Genomic DNA, 19,012 nt, shown 5'->3' on the forward strand with positions numbered 1-19,012 from the left:
CAAATTGCAGGTGTTTTTTGCTGACAAGACTCAGATGTACAATACGGCAGAGGAGGCGATGAAGGATCTGGCGGAAAGGGGTTTTCCCGTCACAGTCATTCAATCTCCGGGGACACTGATGGACCAAATTCAAAGCCTCACCTGGCGTACGAACGGCGGATGAGGAGGAAGAGGACGCAACCGAGATAAATCCACTTATAAGGAAAAGCTTCAGACTTTTAGACGGTAAATACAGGGAGCTGGCTTAAGTGACTCGGTTTAAAAAAGGATACTGAAAAACATTATTATGGATGAAGTAATAACCAGAAGCCGATCTTACCTCTACTCAGTTTGGAGTTTTGTTTTTTAATGCTGATGTGAAGCTAATTTTTCTTTGCCTAGTTATAATGTCACTAAAACGAAGGTTGGGACTTAGTTGTCAATCTGACATGTGTGCAAGGTTTACTGCAAATAATGTAAACAAAGGGGGCCCTCATCCCCGTTCAGGCTATGGAGGTCTTCCCCCAGAGCCGTATCGGTGTGGCTCATGCGAGGTCATGAGAACGATCTCAACTTAGGAAGTCTTTAAAGTTTTTATTGTTTCTGTTCTTTAAAGGTTCATACCCTGTTAAAAGTTCTACATTGTCGTTCTTTGAAGTAAGGGGGATGCCTGCTAAATTATGTCATAAGAGGGGCTGCAGAAAGAGACAGCTGTCTTTAGCACAAGATGTTAAATAATATTAAAGTGGTTACCTTTAACGTAAATGGGGTTCTCAATCCAATTTTAGCAAAATTCTAACAAAACTTTAAAAAATAAATAAAGCTCAAGTTGCTTTTCTACAAGAGACACATCTCTCACAGGTTGAACATGCCAAATTTAACAGACTGGGGATTAAACGTGTTTGCATCTTCATATAAATCGGGAGACAAGAGAGAGGTGGCAATATTAATAACGAATCAAATTATGAAAATGTTTCAGTTACTAGTAATAAAGAGGGTAGATACGTCATTATTAGTGGGAAAATAGAGGGCTCCTGGGTTACTTTTCTTAATATATATGCTCCTCCAGTATCAGATTGTTTTTTTCTATAAACAAATATTTGATTTAATGGCTTCATGTACTCAGGGTATTACAATTTGTGGTGGGGACTTCAATGTTAGATTAAACCCTAGGTTTGATTCCACTGGGAGTGGTCCTACCCAATCCAAGCCCATTTGCAGTAAAATTGAGATGGTAATGAAAGAGATGGGAATCTTGGACATGTGGGGAGACCTTAATCCCACAGGTCGTAATAATACCTACTTTTCCTGTCCGCATTCATTTTACTCAAGGATCGATTATTTCTTTATTTTTAGCAGAGACTGACATAAGATCCTGAGCTGTGATACAGGAACAATAGATCTCTCAGACCATAGTCCAGTTTGTTTGACATTGAACTTGAATAATAAATCAAAAACCCCTTTATGGAGATTGAATCCTAGTATTTTAAATAGCTCTAAAGAGCAGATGAAGACTGAGATTAAAAGGTATTTGGATCATAATGATAATGGGGAGGTATTGCCAACTGTTCTTTGGGACGCATACAAAGCTGTGATGAGGGGTAAAATGATCACTTTTACAGCATTACTTAAAAAGACTAGACTGGAGAAACTTAAATCACAACAACGTTTAGTGGAATTACTAAATCAACATAAGAGGAATTTAGACTCTAAATTGAAGCAAGAGATTAAAAAGACTCAAGGTGAAATAGATTATATTTATATGCAAGAAATACAGAAGTAGTATATATTTATAAAGCAAAAATATTATAAACAGGGTGGTAAATCTATTACAATTTGGTTTATAGATTAAGAAAACAAGCAGATAGAACTATTTATAAGATTTGCAATTCTCATACTAAAACAATACAATATGGCACAGATTAAATTCTTAAGACTTCTGAGAAATTCTATAAGAAACAATATACTCAGCAACAAGTAGACACAGACCCCCAGGCTATGGATTTCCTTAACTCCTTGAAATTACCTACTGTTTCTGCGGTACACAACGAGAGACTAATAGTCAAAATAACTGGAGGAACTGAACACCGCAATCAGTAGATTGCCTGCATCACCTTTGTCTATTGATGGACTACACTCTTGAAATGGAATACACAGACTATCATTTAATGGCCAAGAAAAGCCTTCATCAACCTACTAACAAAGGAAAATGCATCTATGAAAACTTCTGCAGTTAATCCAGGATGGACATCAAAGATATTAGTCATTAATCTTACAGTTCATCTTAACAATTACTTAGTTTACTAATTTTAAAGCATGACCTGCACTGCACATAAATAACTAATATTGGCATTATATTCATGCTGGTTAGCCAGAGGGGAACTGGCCCCCACAGTGAGCCTGGTTTCTCTCAATGTTATTTTTCTCCATTAACCAACATCTTATGGAGTTTTGTGTTCCTTGCCACAGTCGCCTTCGGCTTGATCACAGGGGTTCTAAATACAATTATTTAATTTTTATACACAAAATGTTGTGAAAAGCACTACACAAATAAAAATGACTTGACTAAATCCCCAGGCATGGATGGCTTTACCTCAGAGTGGTACAAAATACTTAGAGAATCACTGACCTCTATGCTACTTTCTGCTTTTAACTGTGAATTAAAGGGTGGAGATATTCCTCTCTCATGGAGGGAAGCAATTATTTCGGTCATACCTAAGGAGTGCAGCAACTTTAGACCTATCAGCTAAAATTATGCCAGAGCTCATTCATTTTAGATCAGACTGGATTTGTTTGGCAAAGGCAAACACAAGACAACATTAGACATTCTTTACATATTATCAGTCATATAGTTAAACACAAGGTTGACGCTACATTGGTTGGATTGGATGCCGAAAAGGCATTTGATTTGGTGAGATGAAAATAACTTTAAATGCCTATGAATAGATTTGGGTTGCACAAATCGATCATCAGTCCTATTTGATTTGCTTTATTTATAGAGCCCCTAAATCCATGGATCAGGCAAAATAATAATATTAAAGGAATAGATACGGAGACAGGGGTTCAGAAGGAAGCCTCTTTTGCTGATGATATATTGGTTTACTTAAAGCAGTCAACTCAGTCTTTCCCTGAAGTGATGTCAATTCTCATGGCTTTTGGATTATTTTCAGGCTATAAAATTAATGTACTGAAAACCCAAGTTCTCACTTTTAATCTCCTACCAAGACTGTTATATCAAATTATAATATTAATTGGAAATCTGACTCAATGAAATACCTAGGAGTAACTCCACCAAAAGATATAGCACAATTATTCCAAGTACATTTTTGCCCACTAATTATAAAGATTAAGAGTGATATACAGAGATGGAATCTTATCTCCTTTCTCGGGGGGTCAAAATCATCAAGATGTATATTTTACCAAGGCTTTTATATTTATTTCAGTCCCTTCCAGTCGATATACTAGTCCAGCAATTCCATGAATGGGGCAAATTATTCTCAAGATTTGTATGGCAAGGGAGGAAACCCAGAGTTCGATTTAAAACCCTTCAATTGTCAAAGAGCAAAGGGGGAATGGCTTTACCCTGTTTGAGAGAGTATTACTATGCAGCTCAGATAAAACCTCTAGTGAATTGGTGTAAACCTGAATATAGATCAAACAGGAAAGAAATTGAATTTTCAAAATTCCAGGAGGCTCCAGTTCAAGCATTGCTAGGAGATAAAATATTGAGTAAATTGTTAGAAACGGATAGTCCTTGGGTAAATGTATCCTTAAGAATTTGGAAAAAGGTAATTCAATTATGTTACTTGGATGACTTAGTGGGATTGTTGCGCTGGTGTGCCTATGACACCGAGTTTGTTCCCAACAGAATATATAACAGATTCAAGAAATGGGTAACTCAGGGCTTATCATCAATTTGAGCTTTTCAGTAGAGGACTGGGGGAACATATGCCAGTCAATATGGAAGACATCAAATTCTTTGTTGTGGAAAGAATTCGCATGGAAAAATGTGGTTAGGTTTTTTCCACGCCTGATCAAAATAAACAACAGCCACAAGGAGCACGATGTTGGAGACTGTGTGGAGATAATAATGCAAATCTTCTCCATATTTTTTGGAAATGCCCTTCCCTGACCCCCTTTTGGTATGAGTTCACAAATGTTTTCAAGATGAAAATTCCTTTTAGTTTTGAAGCATTCTATCTGGGTCTAATTACTTTTGACATGCCAAATAAATATTTGTTCAGAATTCTAATTCTAGCAAGTAAAAAAGTGATCACTTGGAAATGGCTGCAATCAATTCCACCCATTTATGAAGATTGGATTAATGTTATACATAATATCTATGTGATGGAGAAGCTCACCTTTAATTTAAGATTAAAGTTCAATGATTTTACCTTATTGTGGAAGGAATGGATTGAATATGTAAACCCTCAGAGACTTGACTGTTTTGCTGTTGGGGTAAAGGGAAACAAAAGGCAGGCAATCCTTGAAGGATGGGATTTAAAGGTTCCTCCACACTCCCTCTTTTATTAAAAAATTTTATTTTATCTTTTTGTATTATTCATATTGTTACTGTTCACATTAATATATATATATATATATATATATATATATATATATATATATATATATATATATATATATAATTTGTTTTTATTTTAAACACATGATTTACTTTAACTGCTAATTATGTAAAGGCTTTTGGGAATTCAAGAGGGACACTGGGTTATTCCCTGGCTAAAGATATAATTAATGATAACTGTACTAATAAGGTGAGACTATGTCAGGCGAATTATGAATATTATATTGTAATTTTGTTATCTTGTCCTTACCAAATGAATACATTTTTTTTTAAATCTTAGAATCTGAACTGTTCAGAGATAACTATCACTTCTGCATTTATGTTACATAAAATAACAAAATAAGGCCTCAAAACGTTCGTATCACACATTAGCGCCCTCTAGTGGTAATGGTGTAGAAATATTTATAGGAAAATAAAAGTCTTTCGCATAGCACCAAGTCAAGTATTTTGTTGCCCTAATACCAGAGTTCGAAAGATTTTCAAAAGTATCACAAAGTGAAATATGATTTCTGTAATCAAACACAAACGTCTCATTTATGCTCCAATAACTGCTGCTGTAAGCCCCAAGTATCCAAAAACTTTATATCTGCTTTTACCTTAGGAAGTTGTCTAAACAATAAGCCATTTTTTACTTGTCTGTGAGCTTGCTTGTTTGAATAATCCAATGTTATATCTTAGATGTCCAGAACAAAATATGTCATCCAGAAGGAAAAGCATGCTAAACAAATCATCAGAAAATATGTTGTCAACTACTGATGATAAAATATTATACATCATCACAAAGGGGAGGATTTCAGAGAATTTCTAGATTGAGCTTCTAGTCCACTCAGAGGCCGAGATATTCGATGAAAACAACAAGGGTGGTGCATGAACTGAAAATTAGACTGAATGTCTATGGATGAGCACATCTGTGAGGGTTAAAATACATTAGAGTGCCATCTACATTTCAGATCTGTATATTGTGATGGAATGTGATAAAGAAAAAAATATTTTTTCTAGTGCTTTCTGCCTCGTGGAATAAAATGAGACTTTTCAAAGTGAGGTAGAGTGAACAGAACCAGAATTACATGTTTATAAAGTTAGGACAAAAAAAATGAGACCGATTTTTTTGTAATTAGCCCACAGTATGTGTGAATGGTGAGCTTTTAAATTTGAATGTGAAAAATTGCAGGTGGCAGCCCAAAAATGCACCAGTGTGTAATGTGGTTCAGTGGGGTTAATAGAATTCTGTGCTGGAAATAATGTTTAATGGAAATTTTAACAGTTTTGAAATAAAATGGCCAACTCCTTTGTCTTGCTAAAGCTTAGTTCACAGCTGACTTTTCATGTATCCTAAATACACACAAATTACATTTTTACATGTTTTACATCATTTGAAAAAATTAGAGCTTGATTGAAAACGACCTTTATATTACAGGTATATAAAAAGATTGAAATCTGTTAGTTTGAATAGAAATCAACCAAAACTGACAACGCCCCAAATATGTATATTATTGGCTCACTATACTGTTTGACATCAAGTCGAGTCAAAATGTATTTAAAGAGCACATTTAAAAACAACAGGATTTGAACCAAAGTGCTGTAAATTAAGAAGCATAGTAATAACCTTGAGAAATAAATTAAACATGAAAAATAAAACAAAATAATGATAATACATTATTAAATTGATTAATACAATCAGAAAATGCATTATCAGTTGACTTTGAAAAGTTTCCTACTCCTAGTAAAGACCTACTCCTATGAGATCTTTGATGGCTTATCAAAGAAGTGAAAGACTAGTACAAGTGCATATGAAGATTGCAGGAACAAAGGAAGCTATAAACTGTGTTGTTTTGGGGCTCGGTAATCCTCTCCGTACTGGATTAAGGACAATATACCGTCAGCGAGTATAAATTGGTTGTACAGTATAAATCAAAGTGCATTATGTGCATAAAATAATTAACTGTACACTTCACTGCCCTGTAACTACAAACTGGCAAACACCCTCTATAGCGGGGGTTGGCAACCTATGGCATGCATGCCAGCATTGGCACTATGGAGGGGTAATCACTGGCACACCAGCAACGGCGAGAGAGGAGTAGACTCTTTTATTTATATAAATTCCGCACCTGCATTCCAATCTACATCTTGATGTAATCCTTCCTCATGATCACACAACATGTTTTCATGAGCTGAATGGGAGGCTAAACAAAAAGTTAAAATGTGACGAGTCTGTAGTATACCCAACAGACTCATGCAGCGCATGAAAGCCATTTGCACATCACGAGATGGCAGCACTTCACTTTTGGTTAATCGTGTGAGTAAACGCACTGCTTTGCTTCGGTCAGGCAGTGCAGATGACAGCCTACATTCCGTGTTTCATTTGTTTCTTTTTGCTTTCAGAACAACATGTAAATGTAATAAGGAAAACACCACTATTAATCCTTGAGGTTTCCAACCCAGCATACAGGTACACACTCCTTAAACTATGGTCACACTCAAAATTACATGAAACAATTAAAAGAGAAAACAAATATACTAAACTTAAAACCTGGAAATAAAAGTTCTAGGATTTTGCAGGTGCGATTCACAGAAAAGGGCTAAATAGCTGATCGGCTTGTGATGCTTGAATGGCTTGCATGCGCAGCACGAGCCTCGTCACACTTTAACAGTGTTTATACTCCCATTCAGCTGATGAAAACACGCTGCGTGATCACGAGGAAGGATTACATCAAGATGTACAGTACTGTGAAAAAGTCTTAGGCACATAAGATGGTTATTTATATCTTCAGCTTTAGTGTGTCAATAGGAAATATAAATGTTAGACTGCCAAACATTACTTTTGCAAATAGAATAGATTAGAAGAACAGGGAGCACTGCAACAGATGTCATGGCCCCCACAAAGCCCCCCACTGAACATCGAGTCAGTCTGAGATTACATAAAGAGACAGAAGCAATTGAGACAGCCTAAATAGATAGAAGAACTGTGGTGAATTCTCCAAGAAGCTTGGAACATCCTGTCTGCCAACAACCAAGAAAAACTGTGTCCAGGTGTACCTAGGAGAATTGGTGCTGTTTTAAAGGCAAAGGTGGTCACACCGAATATTGATTTAGATTTTTTAAGTTTACTGGACTTCGTATGACATTAAGTGATAAATTAAAACTATTTATGTCATTATTTTTGAAGACATCCTCACTATGCAACATTTTTCACAAGTGCCTAAAACATTTGCACAGTACTGTAGATCTGAATGCAGGTGCGAAAAACTTCATACAAAGTAAAACAGCCTGCTCCTCTCTCGCTGTTGCTTCCATACTAGTGATTACCCCTCTGTGTGATTTTGAAAAATGTATGACATAATATAAGAAATATTTAAGATTCCACAGTTTCGTGATCAGTAATCAAATAAGCAAATTTGTGACATTAATTGTGTTAACTCATTTTGTACAAAACGACAGGTTTTCTTTCATTAAAGCACTTTCACAAGATGCTTTGTGATAATTCACATGCAGTATCAGTATGTCTGAGTTTCGCACAAATTTCACTCAAACTGTTATGCTGATAATATAATTTGTAATGAAAAATAAACAATTAAATTAGGAAAAAGCCATTGACCAGGAAAATAAAAAATGGCACTCGATGTTAAAAAGGTTGCCGACCCCTGCTATATATGGACAAGGGAGTCATTTCACACAGGAAAAACTGAGAGCATTCCTCGTGGAAATAGGACATTTCAGCTAGAGTGTCTTTTGAGTGAGATTTCAGAGTACATGATCTGACTGAGTCTGTTTTCTCTCCGTCTATCTGCTTCCAACTCGTCTGTCTCTTTTCCTGTGTCTCTCTCTCTGTGTCTGATGAATGATCAGATCCATATGGTTGAAAGTCTTGAGAACATTTCAACACTGTTTCTTCCTTAGCAACTCTCACTTTAAAAACATATGCAACAAAACACTCTCATATTTATTCTCTAAATGTCCAGCTGGCTGCCAGATATTGTTGTGTTTATTATTTAGTTTCGTAAGCAACTTTATGACCAGTGCTAGATCAGAAGGGTCAACTCATGCATACACATTCATTTTACTATATTTCAATATATTACAATATATTGTTTTACCTATTTTCTGAGTCTCAGAATGACAAGGACACAAATATTTTGAATAATATTAAAATGAAACAAAACCAGAAAATAACACTAATAAACATGCTTCCATGCACATGAAAATTCTGATTAACATGAGAATTTGGTCATTTTCTGATTCCTTATGCATTGCCATAACCTGATCACACCAACATTCTGGTTTATATGGTTTATTTGGTTATATCCATATCTTCAGAAGCGATAGGAGCGGTGTGGGTGAGAAACAGATCAATATTTATGTCCTTTTTTACTTTAAATCTCCACGTTCACATTCTTCTTTTGTTTTTGTCAATTCACAATCGATTCACACCACCACCCACTGTCAGGGAGGAGAATTTATAGTGAAAAAGGACTTAAATATTGATCTGTTTCTCACTCACACCGATTATATTGTTTCTGAAGACATGGATTTAACCATTGGAGTCATATGGATTACTTTTATGCTGCCTTTATGTGCCTTTTGGACCTTCAAAGGTCTGGCCACCATTCACTTGCATTGTATGGACCTACAGAGCTGAGATATTCTTTTAAAAATCTTCATTTGTGTTCTGCAGAAGAAAGAAAGTCATACACATCTGGGATGGCATGAGAGTGGGTTTTCAAATTTCAACTTTTAATGTCTGTATTCGTGTGGACAAGGCCTAAGTCCTTGTTTACAAAAAAGGAAAGAAACCCGAAAAACCCGGTGTGGATTTTCACCAGTAAGACGTGCGTTTAATCTCACCTTGTGTTTGGAGTTGTGTGTGTGCTCGCTGGTGTCTGCAGTGGTGTATGGGAGACTGCTGGATGAGGAAGATGGGTCTCTGTCTCTCTCTCTGTCCTTGTCTCCAAACCAGGAGAAAGGCATGCAGGTGGGGATGGAGGCCAGGGACTCTGACGGCGAGACTCGAACATCTCCACCCGACTCCTCCAGGAGCTCTGCTGAACCCCTACAACACAAGACGATATATGAGAAGAGTGAGTACAAGCCCTGTCTTGATAACATGATAACATCTTTTACATTAGCTACCAGTAACAGTGTTAGCATGTGTCATTTATTCACTTTTACTTTACATTACAAAACCTTCTCTGCTATGTTGGTCATTTTTGTATGGATTTCACTGCACTAATTGAAGCTCCGCTGTTGACCTTAGTCAGGCAGAGGAGAATTCTATTCTCAAATTCATTCCCATCAAAAATTCAATATGGTCACTAGATTGTGCATATTTCTTTAGCATGCAGAGAGAGAAATCTGTAAGTGCCATCACTCTAGCTTGTTTGTGATTGAAGAAATGTATTGTTGCAATTGCGCCCCAGTCTCCAATACTGATGTGTGTGTGTGTGTGTGTGTACCTGCTGTCCAGTGATGCCCTCATAGCTTCTTTTTGTTTTTTCCCTTTTCCTCCAGATTTACGCAAGCCACTTTCAGAACAATAGACAATAGAATCAGAAATAAACAAACACAGAAAACAAAATACAATTTGCCATCATTATGACAAACAGACCCAGACAACTGATAGAGGCTATAAGAGTATGATTTCTTTTTTTTTTTTTTTGCACCTACCCAAAATCTGGGAATCTCCTTTTGGTTTTTCCAGCAGCATCATTGGACTCATCTGAAATAAACACAACTGAATCAGAGCACAAACACAGCCACACATCTGCAACAGTCCAAACAAACACATCTACTCATGAATTGATTAGCTGGCTCCTTTTGCAGAGAAAACACTACATCATATTCAACATCATAGTAGTCACTTTCACACAGTAAACCTGTTGAATGGAGGTAATACTCCCGCAAGAACTTTTCAGATAAAAGTTCCACATCTGTTACACACAGGGCTTGAGTTGAGGGGGGATGCGAGGGGATGCCATCCACACTGTAAAACAACCATCCCCCCTTTCCATCCCCTTTAGATCAATTGTGTCACGTATTACATAGTAAAATATGACATTTTCTTTGTTTTATAAATAACAGACTTTAAATAAGGGTGATTAGCTGATCAGAATTAGATTTCAATGTGTGCCAGATTTCTATAGGTAAAATCCCTCAATTAGATTTTGACACTTGTACAGTTTGGAAATATTCTGCCAGTGTGACGCTTTAGTCACGCAATCTGACAACCTTGAGCGCGCGAGTTCTCTCTCCACTGCGAAGAGACACCGGTTTTCTGAAAACACTGGCAAACAGGTATGTCGGAGTTTAGCGATGTGTTGACCTTCCTAGTGTTCACATGAAACTTGCGTCACTGAAGGTAATGCAAGTTTTGAAAAGTTCCTCTCACTTTCAAAAATGGCCAAGAGAATAGTTCAAGAAAATATTTTCTTTCTTTACAAAGAAGAGAACAGAAGGTGAGATATTGCTATGACGAGTGTACAGTTACAACATGTACATGTTTTTAATTCAAACAATTTACAGGGTGTCTCCCATAAAACGCTTTTGTGTGTAGAACAACTTTTTTTACACCACTGTTTAACCTCTTGAGACCCCCGCATGACTGCTGTGTGCATTTTCAGTTTCCCTTTTTGATTTGTAACTAATAGCACCTAATAAACATGCAAATAATAATAATAATAATTTCTAGAGCAAATAGTTTTCCTAAAAATCAATGTCCACATATGTGGGCAGCAAGACTTACATTGTGAAATTGTAAATAATATCAAGCTATAGAAAAAGATTTTCATCAAACTGTTTATTATGCATCCAGGAGTGTTGGTTACTCATGTTTTTGAGACGTTACAGACATTACAGCTGAATTTCTGTAAAGCTGAATTAATAATTCTTATAATAAGCATCATCCAATCACTGCCAATCATGTTAAAATAAAATGTTGCATTATAAAATTCTGAATCTATGTACTGATTATCATTGTCCCATGTCTGCCAAACATGTTGAGTGGTCCAAATATCATCTGCAGCCTAAAACTGAACTTTTCGTCGAATTTTAGGAGTGAATGCACTAATCTGCATAGAAAGCTAGAACAGTCTGAACTGCACCTTATTTTTATCCTAACTCCATATTACGTTTTTCAGCTTTTGGATGAACCCATTTATTCTCAATGTGGTAATGCAGAGTAAATATATAGGAATGCATTTACTAATGTTAATAAATAGAATCGTATTGCACAGAAATAACAAAATAAAATAAAACAAAATGTACACCGATCAGCCACAACATTAAAACCACCTGCCTAATATCGTGTAGGTCCCCCTCGTGCTGCCAAAACAGCTCTAACCCATCGAGGCATGGACTCCACAAGACGTTCTGTGATATCTGGCACCAAGACGTTAGCAGCAGATCCTTTACAGTGTTTCCCCTAGGATTATTTTCAGCAGCAGTGCTGTTGTGCGCACGTCCACAAGCCCGCAACGCCGGATCTGTATTAACGCGCGTTGGTCAAAGAATAGATTAAAACAGGGGTGTCAAACTCAATTTCAGCATGGGCCACATTAGGGTTTACTTGTGCGCTCAAAGGGCCCGTTGAAAATGTGGCACCAGCACCCGCTTTGGTAGCACCCATGCAAATATTATTACATGTTATGTGCATTGAAATGCACATTTGACAGTACAGCATTGATTTTGAGGTTGGGATGCAGATGAAAATTATGATATTAACAACAGTAACATCTGTAAATTGCAAACAATCAGAGAGCATTACAAGAGTACAGGTTTTACAAAGATGGAAAACTGATGACTTGGTCCATCATTATCAAAATGCAACATAATTCTTCCATAGTATCCATAGTTTTAACAATGATATTTGTAATAGTTCATGGTAACTATAGGTAAAACCATGCATGGTTCCACACTACCATGGTTAGTAACTATAGTTTCTATATAAAGAACAATAGCATTTTTGTCATGAAAAAACAGCAGTCTAAATAAATTTAGAAAGTTTTTCTGTCATGTAGGGCTTTACTGGTTGTTTAGATCAGTGTTACTATCAGAAATAATTAATAATTATTTCTGTAGTTATTAATTCATATTTAAATTAATCAATTGAATCTAACTCATTAAAACCTCATATGGGACTCCAGTAAATGTAGTGTGCTATGTTTAGGAGCAAGTTTGGTTATTAGCAATAATTAATAATTATCAAAGATAATTATTAATTATTAAAATCAATAGAACATTGATGAGAATCAATATTAGCTTTTTAAATCCTTTAAATCAACAATTATCAAAGATAATCGTTAATTGTTAACATCGATGAAACATTAATTAAAATTAACACTAGTTTATTGATCCTTCAAATTCAACAATCATCAAAGATAATTATCAATTATCAAAAATCAATAGAATATTAATAAGGATTAACATTGACGGGGCACCACCCTGAAATCAGGGACTAATAACCAGATAGTTTAACAGTCTCAATATTAGATTGTTTTCTTAGGAAAATCGACATCCGAAGAATATCGATTTTCGGGAAAAAAAAAAACAATGAATGAAGGTTTGAATCCGAGCACTGACATCCCGTCAGCATGACACAGGCGTATGCAAAACAAACCAAAACACTTCTCTTTGTAATATAAACAAAGTTTATTTATGCAGTAATATCAATTAATAATTAATACGATGCAGTCAATAAACTTCCGACTTACAACTACAAACTAAAAAGTGACATGATTAGATATGGAAATAAAATCCTATAACACATAAGGTGTGTGTGTGATTAGTAAGAGAGAGAGAGATGATTAAGTGACAGCCCTAAAGCCGATTTCGCTATAGTGGGAGAGAAAGCAGCTGTGTCTATCACTCAGAGACACGGTGGACGGCTCGTAAAAGTCCCACGTTATTTGACTCTTTAATGGATGAACTCAGTTGCTGTCTCACCCGCGATGGCGAAATTGCACAACAGTCCAATTTGGTTGGACCACAATACAGCAAAACAAATTTGTGATAATTAATACCCTGAGTATTAATAATGAGCGGACATGGCGGTCCGTAAACTGTACAAGCAAAAACCTTGAAACACAAGAATAACACACTATAATATTCTATCTCTGCCCAGACGTAACCTCTTACTTGAATCACATGAGGACACAGGTAGAATGTGTTTTCCTCCGTCCTTTAACTCTGACCCGGTTCCTTGAGGCTCAGGTGATGACGGGAGGCAGTTTCCTCGCTCTGTCGGTGGGCGGTACGGCTGTTGATTCTCGGCGGGCTGGTGGAGAACTCAGAAATGTCGACTTGATTGAAGATGGAAGAGAAATCTTTAATCTCTTCACTTCTGTAGGCAAACGGATGAAGATGCGAATTGCTCGGCGGTCTCCTTCGGATCCGTTAGAGTGTTCGGTGGAACACAGAGTAATCTCAACTCGTCCAGTGAGATGGAGATTGTATGGCTACAGTTTCAAGTCGGACGTTACTTCCTTGTGCCACGAGGTTGCACCGGAGAGCAGCGAATAAACTACGTCTATACTCGGTGAACAAAGTCGCTGGAAGCGAATTCTGGAGCATTTCAGAGGTATTTCAACTCCTGATGATGTCATGTTTGAGAGACGTTCTGTTGTGTGCCTCATCCAATAGGAGTTGAGAGTTCGATCCTTTAGTGAGCAAGGCTTCATGGATTTGTAGTCTGTTTTGGACTCCCTTTGTTTGATTTTGGCACAATTTTTATCAGTAAGATTTACGACATGGAATGTGGGGGCTGAGTTAGGTTTTATGACTGTTAGGCCTGCCTTTGTCTTCTATCTGAATACATGAGGCCCAACAGCCACAACTACCATAGATAATTGAGTACAGTTAGTGTTACTGCAGTAAATTCATGGTAAAGTTTTGTAAGCGTTGTAATTTGAGAATTGAAGAGCCTTCTAATTTGTGTTTTCTCTTGTTTTCTTTGTCAGTGCTGTTTAGAATGTGGGGGCTGTTTGTTTTAAACTAGTTTCATCACCGAGACATAAGAGCTTTACAACAGACAATTCTGTACCACATTCAAACAGGTTTCGCAATCCCCGCTGCACATCTCACTGGTTCACAAGCGCATTTAAAATAGTCTGTTCGGTTGAGACCAGTCCACGAATTACCGCACCTGCTCTGCCCTTGTGCTACTATGATTAAGCCGTGTTCATAATTGATCCGTGTAGCACCGTTTCATTCTGCTTTTGAAGCTTGCAAAATGCGCACCAAAACATACAGATCACAGGGGAAGGCTCATTAATATTCATGAGGAAAGTGCTAACTGATGTTCAGTGGAACGTTGCGATCCTCTACCATTCCACACTTTAGAAATCAGCTTGCCGGGCCACTTGAAATGAAACGAGTTTGACATGTTGTTTTGTGGTGACGTCACTGTGAGTAAGTGCGTGTATTCCTGTGTGTGTGTGGTGGGTTCCCTTTTGCAGTGTAGAAAGTGCACAGATGACTAGGGCTGGCAATTTAAATTAACCATGTGAAATCCCAACAGCAGTGCTCATAATTCAACAGTGGCGCAGCGCCACCGCAAAATGCATATAGGGGAAACACTGCTTTATGTCCTGTAAGTTGTGAGGTGGAGCCTCCATGGATCGGACTTGTTGGTCCAGCACATCCCATAGATGCTCAATAGGATTGAGATCTGGGGAATTTGGAGGACAAGTCAACATCTTGAACTCTTTGTCATGTTTCTCAAACCATTCCTGAAAATTTTTTGCAGTGTGGCAGGGCGCATTATAGAATATCGTTGCCATGAAGGGGTGTACGTGGTCTGCAACAATCTTTAGGTAGGTGGTACATGTCAAAGTAACATCCACATGAATGCCAGGACCCAAGGTTTCCCAGCAGAACATTGCCCAGAGCATCACACTGGCTTTGCCATACCTTCTTCCCATTGTGCATCCTGCTGCCATCTCTTCCCCAGGTAAACGACGCACATGCACCTGGCCGTCCACATGATCTAAAAGAAAACGTGATTCATTAGAGCAGGCCACCTTCTTCCATTGCTCCATGGTCCAGTTCTGATGCTCACGTGCCCATTGTAGGCACTTTCGGTGGTGGGCAGGTGTCAGCATTGGCACTCTGATCGGTCTGCGGCTACGCAGCCCCATACGCAGCAAGCAGCGATGCACAATGTGTTCTGATACCTTTCTTTCATGGCCAGCATTAAGTTTTTCAGCAATTTGTGTTACAGTAGCTCTTCTGTGGGACTGGACCAGACGGGCTAGCCTTCGCTCCCCACACGCATCAATGAGCCTTGACCCTGTCGCCGGTTCACCAGTTGTCCTTCCTTGGACCACTTTTGATAGGTACTAACCACTGCATACTGGGAACCCCCCACAAGACCTGCCATTTTGGAGATGCTCTGACCCAGTTGTCTAGACATCACAATTTGGCCCTTGTCAAAGTCATTCTGATCCTTACACTTGCCCATATTTCCAACTTCCAACACATGAAATTCATGAACTGACTGTTCACTTTCTGCCTAATATATCCCACCCCTTGAAAGGTGCCATCGTAATGATATAATCAATGTTATTCACTTCACCTGTCAGTGGTTTTAATGTTGTGGCTGATCAGTGTATATTAAAATGAAGCGACCAGATATGTTAGAGTTGAAAGTTATTTAAAATAACTAACATGTTTTTTTCTACTTTTGAGGAAATGCGGTATGAGTTTCCACATATGTGGACAAATGTTTACCAGGGCGCTGACGTGCAAAAAATGAACAGATTTTTTAATGCAGCATATCAAACGAAACTAGAGACTCTCCTCTTTACAACCAAACAGGTTTCAATTCAACTGAAAACTTAGGGATTTCTTACCAGAGGCACTTTTGTTGGCACTGCGTCCATAGGAGCACTTCACGGAAATGGATGGCATGCTGTTGTGTCATGTGACTCGGTGCGGCAGAAGTTAACCCTTTAAAAGACAGTCTAGAGACTTGTGAACAGTATTCAGTCAGATTTTATTCATTTAAATGATGTGTTGCATATGTAGTGAAGCCAAAATGCAACGTCCACGCATGTGGAAGTGTGGTGGCACGAGGTTAAGCATCCTTCATTGAAACAGCCCAATCTTCCTTTACTAGTTCGGTTATTGGAGTAGAAAAAATGTGTCTGTGACAGTGGACGAGCGATCTAGAAAAAAACCTTTTTAATGATCATAATGTGGATTCTTTTCACATTCATCATAAAATACAATAACAGAGTGTAACTGGTGCATATTATGGCCACGTGTTCTAAGGGTCAATGAAGTGATGCTTATTTTTGTCCAGATCTATTAAATTAAATATACATTTAAAAAAATGCAATTCACACAAACCATTTACTTGAATACACCTCTTCTATGATAAGCATATTTTACATTTCTGAGTTTAAAGTCATATTGATATTTTTTCTGGGGCTTAAAGTAAAAACATTCATGTGGTGTCCAGAGACAGTAAAAAAAGTCTCATTAAAAGCTGCAATTCTTGAAAAAAAGACATTTTGGCATGACTAATGCAGAATAATCTTTTATTGTTATTTCTTTAAAAAATAAGCAGAGAAACAATTGTTTAAAGTATGATTCCTATTTAAAAACGCTTTTGTCCACCAAATCAAAGTCATTGGGTGAAACCAAAGCCATTTTGTTGTTTATGTTGACCATAAAAACCATAAAACAGAGGGGGTTTTTTTTGTAGAAAATGCTATAAAGTACAAAAAAAATAAAAAAATAATTATGAAACCAAATTGGGCACAAAGATTACATTTCTGAGAACATGACACAAGTGTTGTTAAAAGATCTCTCATTTTAACACCTTGGACAACCTTATTTGTCAATGACCCATAAGTATTATTTTTTGACCACCATCCCCCTTTAAACCTATTTACAAATTGACAACTGGTTACAAAGCAACAGCCTTCAGTGTTTTAGGCCCGTTTACACCTGTTATCAAGATGTGTTTTGGGAGATCCGTATGAAATGGGACAATGCTACAGACAGATGTATACAGGGTTCAAAACATTTTGAGATTTGTACACTTCAACCACATTCGGAGGTGGTCGAAAACAGTGGAAAACGCATGTAACCACATTGGCCGTGTAAACACTTATCTGTTCAAAGGCATTCTAACAGCAGCGAAGTACTGCCTACTCAATTGTAAATCAACCATTGCACCAAACAACAGTTTTAAACTCTTCATCAGGTTTTGTCAAACTTGTACAAACTTGTGGAGCCCATACCAGCTCAAGTGCATGTTGTCACTTAAGCAAAAGGGGCTCACACAAAATAGAGGTAGACCGATATATTGGTTTTACAGATTAATCTGTGCCGATAGCTGCATTTTGGAGCTATCGGTTATAAGCAAAAATCTATGCCGAAAGTTGCGAGGAGTTTATTTTTATTTGTATTATTCCTCCATGTTCCTTGGCCGGCACTGGAGGATTCAATAGTTAGAACGCTTAGTTCTATGGTATAACAGCGGCCTCTAGAGGTGAAATAAAAACAATCACATGGGGATCTAAATCTTTTATCAGTGAAAATATTCACCCATATTTTTACCCTTACTTCAATGCATTTTTAATTATTTTTATTACATAATCAAGTGTTCTAAATTCAAGCGAGCATGCAAAGAAAAAGGTGACTACATATGGAGTGCCCCGTCAGTACATGCATCGTGTCTCCAACTTCATAAATTGTGCATAATAATAAACCTTATTCCTCATTAAACCTTGTCTGGTAAAATATATATAAACAAAACCCTTCATCTGGTGAATTTATAGGCTATAAAAAGCTTACGTATAGAGCAATGTAACAGAGCCAAGTATCCATTTCAAAATAAGAGTACCCATGTATTTCAGGCTTGCTTATCCTCATGCGACCCCGCGACCTTATGTGAGGACTCGTTATTTTGGATTCACTATACGCCATGACTGAATACTGTTCACAAGACTCTAGACTGTCATTTAAAGGGTTAACTTCTACCGCACCGAGTCACTTGACACAACAACATGCCGTCGATTTCCTTAGAGTGCTCCTACGGATGCAGCACCAACAAAAGTTCCTCTGTTAAGAAATCTCTTCACATGTTTTCACTGAAACATGTTTGGTTGTAAAGAGCAGCATATCTAGTTTCGTTTGATATGCTGCTTTAAATATTGCATTCATTTTTCCCGCTTTGGCGCGCTGATAAACATGAAGTACTCGGATGAGAGCTGTGGAGTGGTTTTCTGACAAGACGCTCCAAAAACATGTGTGTTATTTTGAATAACTTTTCACAGTAACAAATCTATGGGTCATTACACTTCATTTTAATCTAAATTTTGTTATATCTTTGTTTGTTAACACTGTACGATAAGGTGCTATTCATTAACATTAGTAAATGCATTCCTATATATTTATTGTGCATTACCACATTAAGAATAAATGGGTTCATCCAAAAGCTGAACAATTTGG

General features: G+C 37.3%; 1 protein-coding gene across 3 annotated transcripts in view; it reads right to left on the reverse strand.

Moving 5' to 3' along the window:
* The window catches only part of LOC127446822 (neurabin-1-like), a 94,871-nt gene that overhangs the window by 14,218 nt on the left and 61,641 nt on the right, over nucleotides 1-19,012 (reverse strand). For all 3 annotated transcript variants that reach the window (XM_051708072.1, XM_051708073.1, XM_051708071.1), the window contains exons 14-16: nucleotides 10,223-10,274; nucleotides 10,012-10,080; nucleotides 9,404-9,608 (exon numbers count right to left, since the gene is read on the reverse strand). In XM_051708072.1, the coding sequence (XP_051564032.1) occupies nucleotides 9,404-9,608; nucleotides 10,012-10,080; nucleotides 10,223-10,274 (326 nt within the window). The remainder of the gene's footprint in view (nucleotides 1-9,403; nucleotides 9,609-10,011; nucleotides 10,081-10,222; nucleotides 10,275-19,012) is intronic.

The sequence above is a fragment of the Myxocyprinus asiaticus genome, chromosome 10 (genome assembly GCF_019703515.2).
Source record: "Myxocyprinus asiaticus isolate MX2 ecotype Aquarium Trade chromosome 10, UBuf_Myxa_2, whole genome shotgun sequence".
NCBI lineage: Eukaryota > Metazoa > Chordata > Actinopteri > Cypriniformes > Catostomidae > Myxocyprinus > Myxocyprinus asiaticus.